At 41.1% G+C, this 19521-nt stretch overlaps 1 protein-coding gene across 1 annotated transcript; it reads right to left on the reverse strand.

The window, feature by feature from the left end:
• Nucleotides 1-1763: 1763 nt before the first annotated feature.
• Nucleotides 1764-17880, reverse strand: LOC130906295 (short transient receptor potential channel 2-like). The gene is made up of 13 exons (XM_057820463.1): nt 17789-17880; nt 15156-15848; nt 14776-14976; nt 14532-14696; nt 11076-11250; nt 10800-11000; nt 8253-8415; nt 8087-8179; nt 6016-6208; nt 5796-5923; nt 5657-5726; nt 4655-4772; nt 1764-2509 (listed from the first exon to the last, which is right to left on the reverse strand). Exons 1-13 carry the CDS (start codon nt 17801-17803, stop codon nt 1788-1790), a joined length of 2937 nt encoding a protein of 978 aa, XP_057676446.1. The 5' UTR covers nt 17804-17880; the 3' UTR covers nt 1764-1787.
• Nucleotides 17881-19521: the final 1641 nt, after the last annotated feature.

Genomic DNA, 19521 nt, shown 5'->3' on the forward strand with positions numbered 1-19521 from the left:
ACCTTTATGTCTTCGTTAAATGATAAATCTTTTTTCACTGAAACAAATATATTTTTGTACATTCCACGTCATTTGCTAGGGTCTTAGCTTTCTTATGAGCCATTTCTGAAACCAATAGAATAATTAAAAGTCAGGTTATTAGCAACTGTTTCTACAAAATGGATAAGCGACAAGACTTTTGTCAGGAACTGTATATCAGTTTTTATAGGCTTGCAAAATGTCAATCACAATTCATAAGTTTTGTAAAGCTGTTCTATAGACACTCAAAGTCAGGGGCAGATCTGGAAAAATATAGGATGGCGAGAGTGGTGCAGGACCTTTTGGAGAGTAGAAAATATTTCTTGATGGTATTCTTCGGACAATGATACGATGTTCTGTGACGAGTTGACTCAAACTCCTTCAATGAGAAAATAAAAAATGAGAAAGCCATCTAAATCAATTCCGATTTACCGAAAGCCATAGACTTCATAACGATATTGACGGGGCACGGGACCGATTAATCGGGGGCCTGCATTGTTGGCGTGGCCGTCAAACCTGACCGAGTGGAATCAGACATTTTCGTTGAAAATTCTTGTGAATAAATCCCTAAATTCTTTATAGATATGGACGCAAACCAGTCTCGATTCTTGGTTAAAAGCAAAAAAAAAAAACGTGCAGTTCGCATTTATTTTACGTAAATATGCCGGAGTACAATGCTAGTCTGTTAGTCAATGTGGCTGCCGCCATATGTAAACAGCTTTTTACATTGAAAGTTCTTGTGAATAAATGTTAAAATCCCTGAATTCTTTACAGATATGGACGTAAAACAGTCTCGATTCTTGGTTAAAAGCAAAAAAAAAAAAACATGCAGTTAGCATTTATTTTACGTAAATATGTTGAAGTACGATACTAGTCTGTTTGTCAATGCGGCGGCCACCATATGTAAACAGCTTTTCCGTTGAAAATTCTTGTGAATCAATGCTTAAATCCCCGAATTCTTTATAGATAGATATGGACGTAAGACAGTCTTGATTCTTGGTTAAAAGCAAAAAACAAAACGGGCGCAGAGCATTTATTTTCCGTAAATATGTCGAAGTACGATGCTGATCTGTTAGTCAATGTGGCGGCAGCCTTATGTAAACAGAGCTTATCCAGTTAAAATTCTTGCGAATAAATGCTTAATTCCCTGGATTCCTTATAGATATGGGCGTAAAACAGTCTCAATTCTTGGTCAAAAGGAAAAAAACAAAACACAAAAAACCTGCAGTTAGCATTTATTTTACGTAAATATGTCGAAGTACAATACTAGTCTCTGAGTCAATGTGGCTGCCGCCATATGTAAACAGCTTTTTCCGTTGAAAGTTATTGTGAACAAATGCTTAAATCCCTGAATTCTTTAAAGATATGGACGTAAAACAGTCTCGATTCTTGGTTAAAAGCAAAAAAAAAAAAGTTTGCATTTATTTTACGTAAATATGTCGAAGTACAACGCTAGTTTGTTCGTGAATGTAGCTAGCGGCCGCCTGATGTAAACAGAGCTTTTCTGTTAAAAATTATTGTGAATAAATGCTTAAATTCCTGAATTCTTTATAGATATGGACGTAAGACAGTCTCGATTCTTGGTTAAAAGCAAAAAAAAAAAAAAAAACCTGCAGTTAGCATTTATTTTACGTAAATATGTCGAAGTCATCCCGATCGATCAGGTCCGATCACGTCATTTTCACATCTCTAGTACTAACGCCAATGGTTACCATTTTCAATATTGAATATATTTAGTAGGAAAAAAGAACTGATAGACCTCACTCAAACTAGCGCACCACTCCGGATTCATCAACGGACGCATCGGAAGCAAATCCCGTATCGCTGGAGTTGCTGCTTCCAGATGGTGAAGCTTTCATCGTCTGGCTCTCGAGATTATCACTTTCATCGCATCGCTCGTGAACATTTGCCTCAAACTGTTGCGTTTTCATCCATTCGCCGGCCACTTTCTTTTCGAGTAGCTCTTTATTTTGAATGGTGTTGGCCATATTTTCAGCTTCCTTATTGTTGACTTTTTGGAAAGGCGTTCTATCTTCGAGTGTTTTCCCTCCATCTGAATTCAAACTTTCCTCTGAATCAATCTCTTTGGATTCATTGTCAGTGTTGTCACCGCCGTTGCTTTCGAGCCGATTTCGGCCTTCCTCCATTTTCACCACGTCGTTGTGAGACACTGGCCTCGACCCCGCTTCTTGGCATTCGGCCTCAAGTGGCACGTCAGACTTCTCCTCATCAGCTTGGACTTTTATTTGATCCTCTTCCTCTTGGTGGTGCACCGTCACATTGCGTGACGTCTTTTTCTCATCCATTTGGCTGTTGAAGCCACGGAAATTGTTTCTGGCGCCGAAGATGTATTTGCCCAGGAAAGAAGAGCCGTCCTCGGATGACGGTTGGCTCGTAGGGTGCTCGTTCGTTAAATGCTGATGAACTGCCTTAAGGTCGCTGTGCATCCTCATGATGGCTTTGCTCAGCTCAGTGATGCGATTACCGACATCTGATAGGGAAATGAGGATTGGGTTTTGAGTGGATTAGTACAGAGCCCCTAAAGGGACATCAACAGAAATAAAAGTGAAGCAATCTAGTGCGCACCAGAAACTATCTGGTAAACATTAACATTATATAAAATTCAAGCCAGCGCACTTTTGCTATGCAAGTTAGCCAATTAAGTGCGCGATCTTAAATGCTTAAATGCTATATAATGCCAATGTTTAAAGTAACAATTGGCTAAATTGCGTAGCAAAAGTCTGCTAGCTTAAACGCTATATAATGCTAATGTTTACAACAATTGGCTAACAAGCATAGCAAATGTCCACTAGCTTCAATGGTATACGATGCTAATGTTTGCAAAATTGGCTAACTTTCATAGCAAAAGTCAGCTAGCCTAAATGCTATATAATGCTAATGCTTGCAACAATTGGCTAACTCACTTAGCAAATGTCCACTAGTTTAAATGCTATATTATGCTAATGTTTACAATAATTGGTTAACTTGCATAGCTAAAGTCAGCTAGCTTAAATGCTATATAATGCTAATGTTTAAGACAATTGGCTAACTCTTATAGCAAAACTCCGCTAGCTTAAAAGCTACATAATGCTAATGTTTACAACAATTGGCTAACTCGCGTAGCAAATGTCCACTAGCTTAAATGCTATATATAATGTTGATGTTTGCAAAAATTGGCTAACTCGCGTAGCAAATTTCTACTAGCTTAAATGCTATATATAATGTTAATGTTTGCAAAAATTGGCTAACTTCCATAGCAAATGTCAGCTAGCTAAAATGCTATCTAATGCTCATGTTTACAACAATTGTCTAACTTGCATAGCATAGTTAGCTAGCTTAAATGCTACATAATGCTAATATTTACAACAATTGGCTAACAAGCATAGCAAATGTCCACTAGCTTAAATGCTATACAATGCTAATGTTTGCAAAATTGCCTAACTTTCATAGCAAAAGTTGGCTAGCTCAAATGCTATATAATCCTAATGTTTACAACAATTGGCTAACTTGCATAGCAAAAGTCCGCTCGCTTAAATGCTATATAATGCTAATGTTTACAACAATTAGCTAATGTTCATAGCTAATGTTGGCTAGCTTAAATGCTATATAGTGTTAATGTTTGCAAAAATTGGCTAACTTCCATGGCAAAAGTCAGCTAGCTAAAATGCTATATAATGCTCATGTTTACAACAATTGGCTAACTTGCATAGCAAAGTCCGCTAGCTTAAATGCTACATATTAATGCTAATGTTTAAAATAATTGGCTAACTTTCATAGCAAAGGTCCGCTTGCTTAAATGCTATATAATGCTAAAGTTTACAACAATTGGCCAACTTGCATTGCAAAAGTTCGCTAGCTTAAATGCTATATAATGCAAATGTTTACAACAATTGGCTCACTAGCATAGCAAAAATCTACTAGCTTAAATGCTATATAATGCTAATGTTTGCTACAATTGTCTAACTAGCATGGCAAAAGTCTGCTGGCTTCAATGCTATATAATGCTAATGTTTACAACTTTTGGCTAACTTTCATAGCCAACGTCCGCTACCTTAAATGCTGTTGAAGACTGTATGATGGCATCTTCCGCCATTCCCATATTTGGCCATGTTTGTATGCTTCAATATTACCTTGAACAATCACAATGGGTAGGGCTATCTGTTGATGGGGCTGATCAAAAAATGACTCACTGTTTTAACCAGCTAGGACCAGGCTTTCAAGGTTTCAACAAATGATGTTTTCTGATGGAAAATCCCCAGCATGGGCCAGTTTCAGCAACGCCCTTTCAACAGAATAAAAGACTTGCCTCGTATTGTGTTTCCTCGCACTTTTGCGAGATCACAGCCCTGGTCCGTATCACATTTGTGCCCAGAATCTTCTGCAATAAAACCTTCGAAGGAAAACTGTTCATCTCCAGCCTCTAGTTTACCAGCATTCTCACCACCAGAAACTCAACGAACACGCGAAGGACGAAGGGGGAAAACTGTGTCCTTCAACACTATATAATGCTAATTTTTACCAGATAGTTTCTGCTTCGCACCAGATTGCTTAAATTTATTTCATTTCTGTCGATGTCCCTTTAGGGGCTCCGTAGATTAGATATTCATGGCTGTGAATGAGTATTTTAACGCGTTACCTTTTCTCCTGGTTTCTTCAAACTCCCTGCGAGCCGATTCGATATATCGCTGCACCAGAGCTCGGCTCACCTGCTGACGATACGGCACCTGCTTGTCCTCTGAGCCCTTTTTGTCAGACTTGGCACATCATAAAAACACTTTATTAACCCTTTCATGCACTAATTACCATAACCTAAATCCGGATTCTTTCCTCAAGTATTACAGCAGTATTACATTATTTTTTTTAAAAATGTATCATGTTAAAATATTTAACGCAATTAATGCATGCGCTGCACGACCCACTCACGCGTTGTCGCGCTCAATCTGTAATGGCGTCGTTTTACCTATATAGAGAGATAAAAGGCAGCGTAAAATGAGTAGAGTGAAATTTGGCAGCCTTTGAAGCCTTTTTTTAATTGGCTAATGCCTTACATTCCCTCTCCCTACGATTAGAAATATCATGGGAAGCAATGTGGGGAAGCAAGGTAGTAATTGATCATTTTCTTAACACCTTATGTTATTTCCCAACGCAGAGAAGATATATGAATTGGTATCACTACGCACAGTCATGGTTCCACTTCCCATCATGCATTTGGCCATGGCTACAGTATCATTTACTGAAAGCTCAACAAATACACTAGATGGCAATATTTAGTCACAATATACAAAGTCACAAGTCTTTCTATCCGTGGATCCCTCTCACAGAAAGAATGTTAATAATGTAAATGCCATCTTGAGGATTTATTGTCATAATAAACAAATACAGTACTTATGCACTGTATGTTGAATGTATATATTCGTCCGAGTTTTATTCATTTTTTTCTTAATGCATTGCCAAAATGTATATGATCGGGAAAAATTATCGGGAATGACTGGAATTGAATCGGGAGCAAAAAAAAGCAATCTGATCGGGAAATATCGGGATCGGCAGATACTCAAACTAAAACGATCGGATCGGGAGCAAAAAAACATGATCGGAACAACCCTAATTATCATTATTTTTCTATTCACACAAATCTTACCAGTGGAGGTATTGGTGGATATTTGACGGAATTCCAGTTAAGGCAGCAGCAGATACGTCGAAAAATGCCCCTGTTGAAAAATTCCAAAGATGAACAAACTCAACTTCCATGGCAATTTTCGTGTCGGTCTGATGCTCACCTTAAGATGTAGAACAAAGCTTTGGGCGAGGGGATGACATTGAAGGGAACCGGCATAGTTAGACCTTCTCGGAAGTAACTCAGATACAGTTTTGACCTGGCAAACTTCCACTCCACATCGGCGTCATCCTTAATAACATATGAACGTGGATACTCGTTTTTCAAATGTAATAACGTGCTTATGCACGAGTGTGGAAATAAGATAACTGGCATCTTTGTACCTCAATTTTCTGAAAAGAGTTGGTAATCATAGCAATAAGCATATTGAGTAAAACGATGACGATGACCAGCGTGAAGATGCCGTAGAGGATACGCCCGACAAACTCGGCCAGTACGAACTGTGGCATGTCCACGTAATCCTGGTTGGCCACTCCGAACATGGTCCAGAAAAGGAAGTGGAAGGTCTCGTTTAACCTGCGTTCAAGAACACGTTTCAATGCCATCGACGACCATAAATAGGGGTGTGACAGAATATCGAAATGGTACAGTGTATCATAAAAGTGAGTACACCCCTCGCATTTCTGCAGATATTTAAGTATATCTTTTCATGGGACAAAACCGACAAAATGACACTTTGACACAATGGAAAGTAGTCTGTGTGCAGCTTATATAATAGAGTTAGTAGACCTAGTAACACTAACTAGTCACATGACATTTTGGAGGGAAAACGACAAGCAGTACTCAATTTAGATATTTAGGGATGTAGTTTCTAAGGGGTGGACTCACTTTTCTTGCCAGGGGTATAGATATTAATGGCTATATTTTGAGTTATTTTAACAAGCAGTACTCAAATTGGACATTTAGGGATGTAGTTTCTAAGGGGTGGACTCACTTTTGTTGCCAGGAGTACAGATATTAATGGCTATATTTTGAGTTATTTTAACAAGCAGTACTCATTTTGGACATTTAGGGATGTAGTTTCTAAGGGGTGGACTCACTTTTAATGGAAAGTAGTCTGTGTGCAGCTTATATAATAGAGTTAGTAGACCTAGTAACACTAACTAGTCACATGACATTTTGGAGGGAAAACGACAAGCAGTACTCAATTTAGATATTTAGGGATGTAGTTTCTAAGGGGTGGACTCACTTTTCTTGCCAGGGGTATAGATATTAATGGCTATATTTTGAGTTATTTTAACAAGCAGTACTCAGATTGGACATTTAGGGATGTAGTTTCTAAGGGGTGGACTCACTTTTGTTGCCAGGAGTACAGATATTAATGGCTATATTTTGAGTTATTTTAACAAGCAGTACTCATTTTGGACATTTAGGGATGTAGTTTCTAAGGGGTGGACTCACTTTTGTGTCCAGGGGTAAAGATATTAATGGCTGTATTTTGAGTTATTTTAACAAGCAGTCCTCAATTTGGACATTTAGGGATGTAGTTTCTAAGGGGTGGACTCACTTTTGTTGCCAGGGGTATAAATATTAATGGCTATATTTTGAGTTATTTTAACAAGCAGTACTCAATTTGGACATTTAGGGATGTAGTTTCTAAGGGGTGGACTCACTTTTGTTGCCAGGGGTATAGATATTAATGGCTATATTTTGAGTTATTTTAACAAGTAGTACTCAATTTGGACATTTAGGGATGTAGTTTCTAAGGGGTGGACTCACTTTAGTTGCCAGGGGTATAAATATTAATGGCTATATTTTGAGTTATTTTAACAAGCAGTCCTCAATTTGGACATTTAGGGATGCAGTTTCTAAGGGGTGGACTCACTTTTGTTGCCAGGGGTATAGATATTAATGGCTATAGTTTGAGTTATTTTAAGGGGGAAATTAATTAACTATTATATAAGCCGCACAGAGACTACTTTTCAATGTGTCAAAGTGTCATTTTGTCAGTGTTGTCCCATGAAAAGATATACTTAAATACTGCAGAAATGTGAGGGGTCTGCTTACTTTTGTGATACACTTTGTACTTTGTATCCCAAAATCAGTGTTGTTTTTAGTTTAACAAGACACTCACCGAATCACCGCGCTAAATGCTAATGCTAACGCAACGCTATGCTAATGCTACAAGTTAGTTTAGTGTGTGATGATCACTCAGCACAGACCTATGAAAGCTAAAGCAACAAGGCAAAGCCAAGAAAACAAAGCTTACCAAGCAGCACATCACATGAGTGACACAACCAAACACTGCTAAGATGCGTGCTAACTACCCATACGATAAGAAAATGTCACAAAATGTGAAAGAAACCATGAATTTTCGTCTCGTCAGACGACAACTGGCATCAATCTCGTTATGTTTTAGTCTCCTTATAATGTCACGCTTGCCTGCTTTCTCACCTGCCCAGATGTGAAGAGATGACATATGGGACGTAGACATTATTGATCCCGCAGAGGAAAGCCGTTCCGATGATCATCAATATGAACATAAATCTAAATGGGACGAATAATCATAGAAATATGAAGATTTGCCTGGTAATGTCATCCAGAAATTTCATGCTATTACCTCATCATGTCGTCTATCATCTTCCCAATGGAAATCTGCAGCGTTCCTAGAGACTCGTGAGCCGGGAGGATGTAGGCGAGTCTGGTGAAGCTCATCATGCTCGTCACCGCGAAGAGAACCTCCGCAATGAGCTGAGGGTCCTCCTGATGCCAGTCGTCACGTACTGTCGAACAAACAGGACGCAAATAACTTGATTTATCTTGCGTATTTTTTGGATTATAAATTGCACAAGCAAAAAAAAAAAAAAACATTCATAAATAATGAAGAAAAAGATAATAATTCAAACTGGAGTATAAATCACATTTTTATGGAGAAATTTCTCGGATAAAATCCACAGAGCCCCTAAAGCGACATTTAAAGAAATAAAATAAATGTCGCAGTAAAATATATAATATAATATAAGCTAATGCCAATGTTTAGTTGAGAGTTTCTGGTCCGCACTAGAAATTATATAGCATTTAAGCTAGCGAACTTTTGTGATGCAAGTTGGCTACTTGGCTAACTTGCATAGCAAAAGTCCTCTATCTTAAATTCTATAAAGCTAATGATTACAACAATTGCCTAACTTGCAGAGCAAAATTCTGCTAGCTTAAATGCTATATAATGCTAATGTTTACAACAATTGGCTAATTTTCATTGCAAAAATCCGCTAGCTTAAATGCAATTTAATGCTAACATTTACAACAATTGGCTAACTTGCATAGCAAAAGTCTGCTAGCTGAAATGCTATATAATGCTAATGTTTACAACGATTGGCTAACTTGCATAGCAAAAGTCCACTAGCTTAAATGCTATATAATGCTGATGTTCACAACAATTGGCTAATTTTCCATAGCAAATGTCTGCTATCTTAAATTGTATAATGCTAATGTTTACAACAATTGGCTAATTTGCATACCAAAGGTTCGCTAGCTTAAACGCTCTATAATGCTGATGTTTACAACAATTGGCTAACTATCATAGCAAAGGTCCACTAGCTCAAATGCTATATAATGCTAATTTTTACAACGATTGGCTAACTTGCATAGCAAAAGTCTACTAGCTTAAATGCTATATAATGCTAATGTTTACAACAATTAACTAACTTGACAAGTAAAAGTACGCTAGCTTAAATGCTATATAATGCTAATGTTGACTGAACAGTTTTTGGTGTGCACCAGATTGCCTACATTTTTATTTATGTCGATTACCCTTTAGGGGCTCCGTAAAAATCTAACCCCAGGAACAAATATTTTATTTAGAGGGCATAGCCCGCTTTAGTCTCACACATAGGCGGATGCTCAACTCAAATGCCATGCAGTTACAGGTCCCTAACAAATTACCCATCAACCTTTGCAAACAGCCTCATGCCTCTGAGCATGCATTGTGGCACTCGGGATGTAAATAACATTCAAAGTTCATGTTCTGTGCCAATTATTTTTTCAGTTACTGTTCCACTTGTTTCATTACTTGCTAGTTATGCTTATTTAGTTTGTTGTTGTATGTTATCATTTGTTTTGTTTACTTTCCATGACACTGGAGTTCATAATCAGCCATGATTTGTGTGGGGGTTTTTTTTGGATGTGAATGTTATTCGTGTTGCCAAGTTGGCGACTTTCTCGTTAAATCTGGCGGCCTGCCAAAGCAACTTTTTTTATCACGAGCAAAGGGCAACAAATCTTACGAATTTTTCGGGTGTTTTTTTTTTCCCCCCCCTCAAACTCACTTTTTGCTTTTCCCACAACTCCTACAGTGTCCATTACAATCGGTTGCAAATTGCTAATTATGCAAATTAGGTTTTGTCGTCATCTAGGGGCTTTTAGGACATCCAAAAGCTACTTTCCTTACTGGGGAGTTAGCAACACTGTTTGCAAACGGAACAGACAAATAAGAACAGCCTCATGCCTCCTAACATGCATTGTGGCACTTGGGATGCAAGTAACGTTCAAAGTTCATGTTCTGTACCAATCATTTCTTCGGTTACTGTTTCACTTGTTTCATTGCTTGCTAGTTACACTATTTAGTTTATTGTTATATGATCATTTCAGTTTTGTTGCATGACAATGGAGTTCATGACCAGCCGTTATTTTTCATGTGAATTTAAGCCGGTTTTTCTGCTAACAAAATGAATGTGTATTTAAAAAAAAAAAACATAAATCCAACATGACATTTGGGTGACGTCGTTACAATTTATAGTCTGAAAAATACGGTAATTGCATGCCATTGCCAGCAATAGAAGTCCAGTCCATGTGAAGTGGAAGGGTGGCAGGTCATTAACTCAACTGTCATGCAATCACTGGTCCAAATTACCCATCAAGCTTTGTGAGCGGAACAGTTGTTGGGATGTAAATAACATTCAAAGTTCTGTTTCTAATTGTTTCTTCAGTTGCTGTTCCACTTGTTTCATTGCTTGCTAGTTATGCTATTTAGTTTGTTGTTATATGATGTTCTATGACACTGTGACTTTGCATGATATTGGATGTGAATGTAAGGCAGTTCTTCTGCTAACAGTATTAAAGTATAAACTGTCAATCCATCCCATTTAAAACACCCCTGTTGTTCTCCTACCAGTTTGAGTGAAGTACACACACTCCTCTGTGCCATTAGTGTCAAGACATAGGAAATGACCCTTGAGCATGATGAGGACACGCAAAGAGAAGGAGGCCAAATACATGCTGAGCACCATCATGTCCAAGCAGTTCCACCAGTCCAGGAAGTAACTCCTCAGACCCTCGATCCACACTTCCTTGCACTCGTACCAGAAGAACCCTAACGAGAAAAAACGCGCCTCCCGGTTAAAGAAGAGTCAGAACGGCTCAACCGGCGAGAAGAACGCACACCCACCTACGACCCACACCATATGGAAAGAGCTGTGCAGGATGTTCTGCTGCCTGGACGCAAATTTATCCCGATACAACTCCATGGTGATGGATTCGCCCAACAATATGATGAGGAACCACAGGTAGGAGGCGGAGTGAAGAAGGAACTTTATCACGGGAATCCTTAAAAGCTTCCCCACCTGAAATCAAAAGTCAGCTTTTTTAGTTTTATTATTTTGCCTGTACTGTCCAGCTGCTTAGCAACAGATAATGAGAAATTTGAACAGTTTTAATGTGCCACATGGGCGTTCACATTGTGGTTGTTCACATTGTTTTATTTATTAGGAGAAAGCAGTGGACAGAAGGTGGTTTCGGGGGGACTGAAAAGGAGAAGAACAAACAACAAGAAAAAAATACCTATGCTACCGAAGAACATAGTGGTACTATCATTTAATTGTGGACACCATGTGGATAAGACATTAAGTCGGAAAGAAATGGGATTAAGCAGGGTGGGGTGTACACAATTCCGGCAACGTGAGGTGGGGAACCCAGTATTACAGTAGGTAGACGTCCTACTCTATGCTACCTGATCGCTAATCCTGGTCCTAGTCAGTGTGTGAGCACACCTTTAAATGTGCTAGTCATGCAAAGAAATGGAGGGGCCGCACTACTCCCGTCAACCAGGGGAGGAGCAAGTGCAGCACGACCTTCCCACCGTCAGCTACGGCCAATGGGGCACCACCATCTCCCTGGGACCCAGGGCGGGCCTCCAGACTATCCGTCCCCCCATCAGGGAAAGGACAAGGAGATAGATGCGCCACAACCACCCACCAGAGGCGGAACAAATTTGAACAGGGCCCGGGTGCGATGAGCATAAACAGGACTCCCCGAGTGGACCATCCAACGCCCACAAACCGGGCCCTTTAGAGCAGTGATTCCCAACCAAAGGGCCGGGGACCGGGACTGGTCCAGTGTGGATTTGCTACCTGGCCGCAGAGAAATAATAAAAAATCATTTGTTAACAACCGCAATCTGGCCTGTGCCTCTTGACACATCAATATGCCTGTCTACTATATTGACTAATCCGAGTAGAGATTTATATACGTCGCCCTCTAGTGGTTGGCCACCATTACTGGGGTGTTTGCACAGCTATAGACCCTACCCACCTACGTCACAAAACCACGTGCTCGCTGTATGGTTCCGCCCACTTGTCCGTCATTTTGACTCTGTATTAGCATTGTTTTCAATTGATGGCGGAATTTAAAATGCATTTCATGGAAGACCCGGTGCTTTCTGATGCCGCAAACTCACTGGATCTGTTGCATAAAAGGCGCTATGAGGAAAAGCTTCGTTCTATACAGTCGCCAGATCCATATTTGATGCCCAAATCGATGTTTTTCGACCCACTGTCTTCGCCCTGTCTGCCTGACATCTGCTACGCAGATATTTACAATTATCTTGTCCACACTAAATCAGCCTATTCTCACGAAAATATGAAAAACGTCAAGAGCTTGGAGGCTTCTAAATACTTCGTTGCTGGTTGGGTGAAACAGTTCCTCGTCCACGAAAATTCGGCAGGAATCTATCTTGTGCTTGGAAAGGTGAGTTACGAAATTTTCAATTCAAAATCTTTTGTTATTGCTAACATCCACTGTCAAGTCTAATGTATTTCATGTCGTTTGTCAATGGAGTTAAGGCTTTTAATGTTTATATGGTTTAGCGATAGCACTCTCACTACATACATACGTGTATGTTGTCGGCGATTAGCCTAGCAATGATCTTAATTGTGGTTATTTGTCAGCCCCGTAGACGAGGCCAGTTTCTTTCACTTGGTACCAGCTAAATATTATTCAAAAAATAACGATGGTGGAAGAAAGGGAAGTCACAAACATCTTGAATTTGAAACTATGTCGTACTACGTCGTATGTTGTCGGCGATTAGCCTCGCAATGATCTTAATTGTGGTTATTTATCAGCCCAAAACCCTCTAAGTATATCTTAAATGCATCTTACCGGATATAAAATGACTACTACATAGTCTGTGGTGATTTTTTGGTGCCCAGTTTTCACGTCGAATTGCAGCCGTCCATTTCACTCTCTTTGGATCCCTCGGAATACGGTAAAACTTCAAGTCTCTCCTTCCATCTTCTCTGTTAGTGCAACCAACAGCCACACACGCCTTCAGCATTTTGATTATTAATGTTAAGGAGCAGAAAAACACGCCGTAAATCGGAGAAATGTACGTAGCCGTAACAGGTTAACACTATGTTTTGACGGACAAGTGGGCGGTACCATTCAGGAGAGCGGAGTTGTGACGTCACGTGGGTAGGGTCTATAGCAGCCCAGCGTAATGTAAACAGTACTGTTAACTGCTGTTGGCTGTGTGCTGCGGGCGGCACACCTCAGCAATGGCAGACGGGGTACTTCCGTTTTTTTTTTTTGCTCAGATTAGTAGTAATAAAATAATTTCAACTGGATAGGACGTAGCCATTGAAGCTAGCATCTAGCATCTCTTTTTTAATACATATGTGCGCTTGTCCTCGTTAATGACGTAGGAAGATCAGATTTGTTCCTGGAAATAATAACCCCACGTTAGCGAAGATGACTGAAAACCAGGCGTCTTTGGACAGCTTTTTTACGGGGAAAAGGTCAGCACCTGAGCCAGAAGAGGAGCCGACAACCAAGTCTATCCTGCATAATATGTGGCTAAAAGCTAGCAAACGAGTCAAGAAAAGCGAATGCACAGAGAACATCATACCTCGTGGCGACCCGTATTGCTAAAGCCAAGAAACCTGTCACGATAAGAGAAGAACTCATGATTCCTGCGACCAAGGATATTTGCCATCAAGTTTTAGAAGAGGCCGCTGTTAAACAATGTTGAGTCAGCGTCTGGTTAGTTACATTTTCCCTGCATGTATGGTTCATTATTAGCCCCGTCGTGTTATTTTATATTTGCTTTATTTCATTACTAATCATTGCCGGTCCGAGAAAAAAAGGTCCATGTCAGGTGCAAAAAAGGTTGGGGACTACTGCCTTAGATGCCTGGCCCAGGTGCTGTCTAACCCCCAGCAACCTGCTAAGTTCCACCCCTGCCACCCACCCATCCGGACCCCTAGGCACCCCTGCAACCAAACGTGGCCCACAGCATGACCACCACACCCTACTAGGGCAGGAGAGGAAGGGGCGACACCCCACCACCCAGCCAGCGAACCTCCCCCACCCCAGGACCCAAGGAGGACACCCGGGCAGAAAGGGGAGAGGAAAGCAAAAACGGAGAACACAGCGAGGCCACCGCAGGGTGGAGCAGGACCAGAGTTCTAAACGCACCGCAACCGACAGCCCCGACAAAGAAGAGGTCCCACCATAAAGAAAAATGTGGATCCACCTACTCTGGCTGCCAGCCAGGTCCCGGAATAAGAGCCAAATAAAAGTCAATGTTTTGTTGATGTCGTGCTATTGTCAAATGACTGATTTTCGGTTACCTTTGACTTTGGTGCGATCCAGTAGGCGAGGCAGAGGAAAGGCATGGTGAAAAAAATCCCAATGGAGACAAAAAGCTTCCAAGCCGTCCTGCTGCCTCGCCAGCCCGCCAGTTTGCCGCACCAGATGGAAGACAGCACCTGCTGGCAGATAGGATGGGCGACGAACTGCATGCAGACAGAAAGATGTGAGAGAAAGTGTGGGATTGCTGACTGGAGTCTTCATCACCAACGTGTGTCCAGCCACCTGCTTCTGGTTGTAGTTGACAGCCAGGCGCAGTCTGGACAAGTTGGGTATGCCCTCCTCGAAGGCCTGCTCGTCCAAGGCGTCCTGGCTCTCATCCCCGCAGCTGTTGAGGATGGTGGTCACCTCGCTCTGGTTGCGACACATCCCGAGCAACTCCACGGCAAACTCTTGACAAAGCTCCTCCAAGCTGAGATACTGAGGCTGCGTCAGAAACCAATTATTGATTAAAAATGATCATGTTTCAGTGTTCATAGACTCCATTTTGACTTGGGAGAAACCACCAAACTTCTAAGGGAATTGTAGAGGAAACAATAAATGTACCTTTCTCAGGACTGAGTATCTTAAAGAGAACTTTTCTAGAAGAACGACCGAGCACGGACCTTGAACTCTGGCTCTTTCCGAGAAAGTTTGCGCAGCTCGCTGCTGAGACCGAAGGCGCTGAGCATGGCGTCGTCCGACGTGACGGACAGGTAGGCCCGACTGGCGATGCCGCGGTAGGTATTGATGCGGGACAAGGAGAACTTGAGAAGGTCGTACTGACGCCCGTTGCGGCATTCCAGACATGCGCAGGAGATCTCGTGCGGCCACGGAATGACGTGACCCTTCCGGGTGAGCACGGCGACGATGTCGTAGAGATCTTTCTGGCAGGCCAAGGTCAGCGGGGTCACGCCGGGGGCGAACTGCGAGTTGTCGATGGAGTGGTCAAAGATGGCTTGGGAGAAGGAGCGCACGTCCATCTTGTTTCCTTTCTCCTGATCCAGGCGGTCCAGCAAGAGCTTGACCACCTGCGGCTGGTTGGTGTCCACGGCAACCAGCAGGGCCTCGTGGATCTGACGGAAGTCAAATTTGACAGCTTGGAGGAGGGCGTCCATCACGCCGTCGCTTCCCAGGCGGATGGACAGGTTGAGGGCTTCCCTCCACAGGCGGTCTTCCGAGTCGTCCAGCTGGCGGATGATGCCGTCACCCGTCTTGAGGAGGCTACACACAAGCTCCATTTTGCCTTCCCGGATGGCGCCGATCAGCTCCGGCGGGAACGGCAGTTTCTTGTTCATGATCTCGCGCCATTGATCTGGCTGAAGGACGGCAAAAGGTGCGTTAGCGCTACTGCTGCTGCTGACGTCTGAGCCGTTTGCCCTGGGAGAGGCTGGCGACAATGATTGATGGGACATCCATCACCGTCAATGGCAGCAAATTAGTTGGACTAGTTAGGAATAATCCCGACTCATTCAGCATTAACAAGTGTTTCCACGACAATATCAGATTCCCCTAACTTTGTAGAGTAAGGTAAAGAGCCCCTTCAGTGCGTCGCTATCCAATCCATTCCACTTGTTCATATAGAGAACGCCCACATCTCTGTAAATCCAGTCCGCGTTTTCTCTGTGACATTGCTAGCAGTCAGTACTACAATTTTTTTTCGCAGTCGATTTCTGCGGACGTTTTACCTTTGTTGTTTTGCGGTCAAAAGTTGCATCCCAGCTCTAAAATAACGGTGCTACTTAGCTGCAGCTGGCAAGCTAATTATTCTGAAGTGCATTGTGAAGGTCCTAGTATAGTTAAGTGTACACTATTGTTACCACTATCTTTGGGGTGACTTCCTTCTGGAGCATCAGCTGTGTTTCTCACTTTACTCAAAGATGAGTAGAGGAGCTGAGCTCATTCGCGTATGATCATCATCAGTAGATAGTCCTAATAATAAATCCTAGTGACGCCCCTGAGGAAAATATCTACTTTTTCCATTCATTGTTTTTTAATTTGAAGAAAATTAAGTTCTCTTGTTTTTTGCCTTTCCCGTTTTTGTTTTACAAATTTCAGAAGACTGGAAAATAAATACTGCTAACTCGAATTTAGCGAGCAAATTGAACATCTAGCATTTACAACCAAAAAGTGCCTTTACCATTGGATATTAAAGCCTAAGTGGAGTCCATTGCGCCTTATTTTTACGGCTAGTTGTCAGATATTATCGGGTAGCCGTAGCTGATATTATCGAGTAGCCAATAATATGAGGCGATAAAAGCATTTTAAAGTGATATCGGATAATACCAACATTGGTATATGCATTATCGGTTTTAGTCCAATATGCATGTTGCCTTCAAAGTGAATGTAGAAGCCTTCTGCCTTTGTACAAGGGCTGGTCATAGCTTAGCACAGCAGTTATGCTTACTGACCAATAGACAAAACTGAGATGCTTGGAATTTGTTATTTGAGCATTATCTTGATTAAAGCATCCAAAGGGGCAACACAATACAAATAGCCATAGTATGTTAAAAGTAGCATTACTTTTAAATAATATTACTCAAGTAGAAGGTCATTCAAAAATTTACTTAAGTATTTGTTGAAAGTAATACTCAAGTCACAATTAACTGCTTAGAATATCTAATTTTTTATAATGCTATTTTTTTCCCAGCACTTCATCTATATTATAAACTGTTATTATTATACTGTACTATAACCATATTAGGCATAAAAACAATCGTTAAAATCAGACAAGAACAACACTATGAAACATCACTCATCCAAAGCGCATGAGTGCTCACTAGTGAAGAAAAAACATTGTTACGTCTGATTAGTATGTGGTTATTGTTGCAATTTCTTCTTGGTGAAACTGAGACAGCCACTGTCTCACCATTCCTGCTAGTAACAAGTCAATACATTTTCCCTCTTTATTCTACATATTAACTCGAGTTATTGCATTTTCCCTCTTAGCCCAAAGTAGCGAAGTAAGAGTGTTTCTTCACAAATCTACTCAAGTAAAAAGTATTGCATGGTAAAACCTACTCTAAGAAGTACATTTTTTCTCAAAAAGCTACTCAAGTAAATGTAACGTGCTACTACTTACCTCTGTATATCTGTATCGGTTTGATAAAGGTGTAGGATTTTTTAAGTTTGACAATGAAAAGGAATCTAGTGTACCTTTTTTTCTAATTCACTTTCAATCAATTCAATTTTACTGTAGCCTATACGACAATACAGAGTACACTGCAAACAGAGATCATAGGAATATAGTAGTACTCACAGTGATGTTTTGCATCCCTGATCCAAACAAAACTGAAACAAACTTGGAATGATGATCCTTTCGCAATCAAAAACCGATGAATGAGGTTCGACAAGCACAGCGAGCGCTTTGACCTTCTGCGGTCGTGTGAAGCACTTCTTGAGGAACCTGTGCTTCCATGCGCAACCCATGGGGATTTGGCCAATTAAAATGGATCTTCTTGAAAGTGTTGCTGCCTCCTCCATTGAAAACAGCAGAGATATTAATTAGCGCTTGTTGTCCACTGTACAAGCCAATTTCCCCCAGGAGCTGGAAGCAAGTCAGACAAGTGGAAAAAAACATTTGCAATGCAATAGTACAATTAGAAAATGGGGTGGCTTTTTACAGTGCTGGCCAAAAGTATTTGGCACCCCTGCAGTTCTGTCAGATAATGCTCAATTTCTCCCAGAAAATGATTGCAATTACAAATGCTTAGGTTGTGATATTTTTATTTATTTTGCTTGCAATGAAAAAAAGAGAGAGAGAGAAAAAAAGATCCTTTTACACAAAACTACAAAAATGGGCCGAACAAAAGTATTGGCTCACTCAGCCTAATACTTGGCAGCACAACATTTAGAAAAAAGTAACTGCAAACAACTGCTTCTGGTATCCATCAATGAGATTCTTAAAATGCTCTGCTAGAATTTTAGACCATTCTTCTTTGGCCAACTGCTCCAGGTCTCTGAGATATGAAGGGTGCCTTTGCCAAACTGCCATTTTCAGATCCCTCCACAAGTGTTTTATTGGATTGGATTCAGGTCTGGCCACTTTAGAAGTCTCCAGTGCTTTCTCTCAAGCCATTTTCTAGTGCTTTTTGAAGTGTGTTTTGGGTCATTGTCCCTTTGGAAGACCCATGACCCCTGAGGGAGACCCAGCTTTCTCAAACTGGGCCCTACATTATGCTGCAAAATTTGTTTGTAGTCTTCAGACTTCATAATGCCATGCACACAGTCAAGCAGTCCAGTGCCAGAGGCAGCAAAGCAGCCCCAAAACATCAGGGAACCTTCACCATGTTTGACTGTGGGGACCGTGTTCTTTTCCTTGAAGGCCTCGTTTTGTTCCCTGTAAACTCTATGATGATGCCTTTTCCCAAAACGCTCTACTTTTGTCTCATCTGACCAGAGAACATTCTTCCAAAACATTTTTGGCTTTCTCAGGTAAGTTTTGGCCAACTCCAGCCTGGCTTTTTTATGTCCTTCCTGGGTATCCTACCATTGAGTCCCTTTTCATTCAGATGCCGATGGATAGTACGGGATGACACTGTTGTACCCTCGGACTGCAGGATGCTTGAACTTGTTTGGATGTTAGGTGAGGTTCTTTATCCACCATCCGGTCTTTCGTTGACATCTCTCGTCAATTTTTCTTTCCCGTCCACATCTAGGGAGGTTAGCCACCGTGCCGTGGGCTCTACACTTATTGATGACACTGTGCACGGTGCACACAGGAACATTCAGGACTTTGGAGATGGACTAGTAGCCTTGAAATTGCCCATGCTTCCTCACAATTTTGCTTCTCAAGTCTTCACACAGTTCTTTAGTCTTCTTTCTTTTCTCCATGCTCAATGTGGTACACACAAGGACACAGGTTGTGTCTACTTTAATCCATTTTAACTGGCTGCAAATGTGATTTAGTTATTGCCACCACCTGTTATGTGCCACAAGTAAGTAACAGGGGATGTTAATTACACAAATTAGAGAAGCATCACATGATTTTTC

Source organism: Corythoichthys intestinalis, chromosome 18, assembly GCF_030265065.1.
Source record: "Corythoichthys intestinalis isolate RoL2023-P3 chromosome 18, ASM3026506v1, whole genome shotgun sequence".
Lineage (NCBI taxonomy): Eukaryota > Metazoa > Chordata > Actinopteri > Syngnathiformes > Syngnathidae > Corythoichthys > Corythoichthys intestinalis.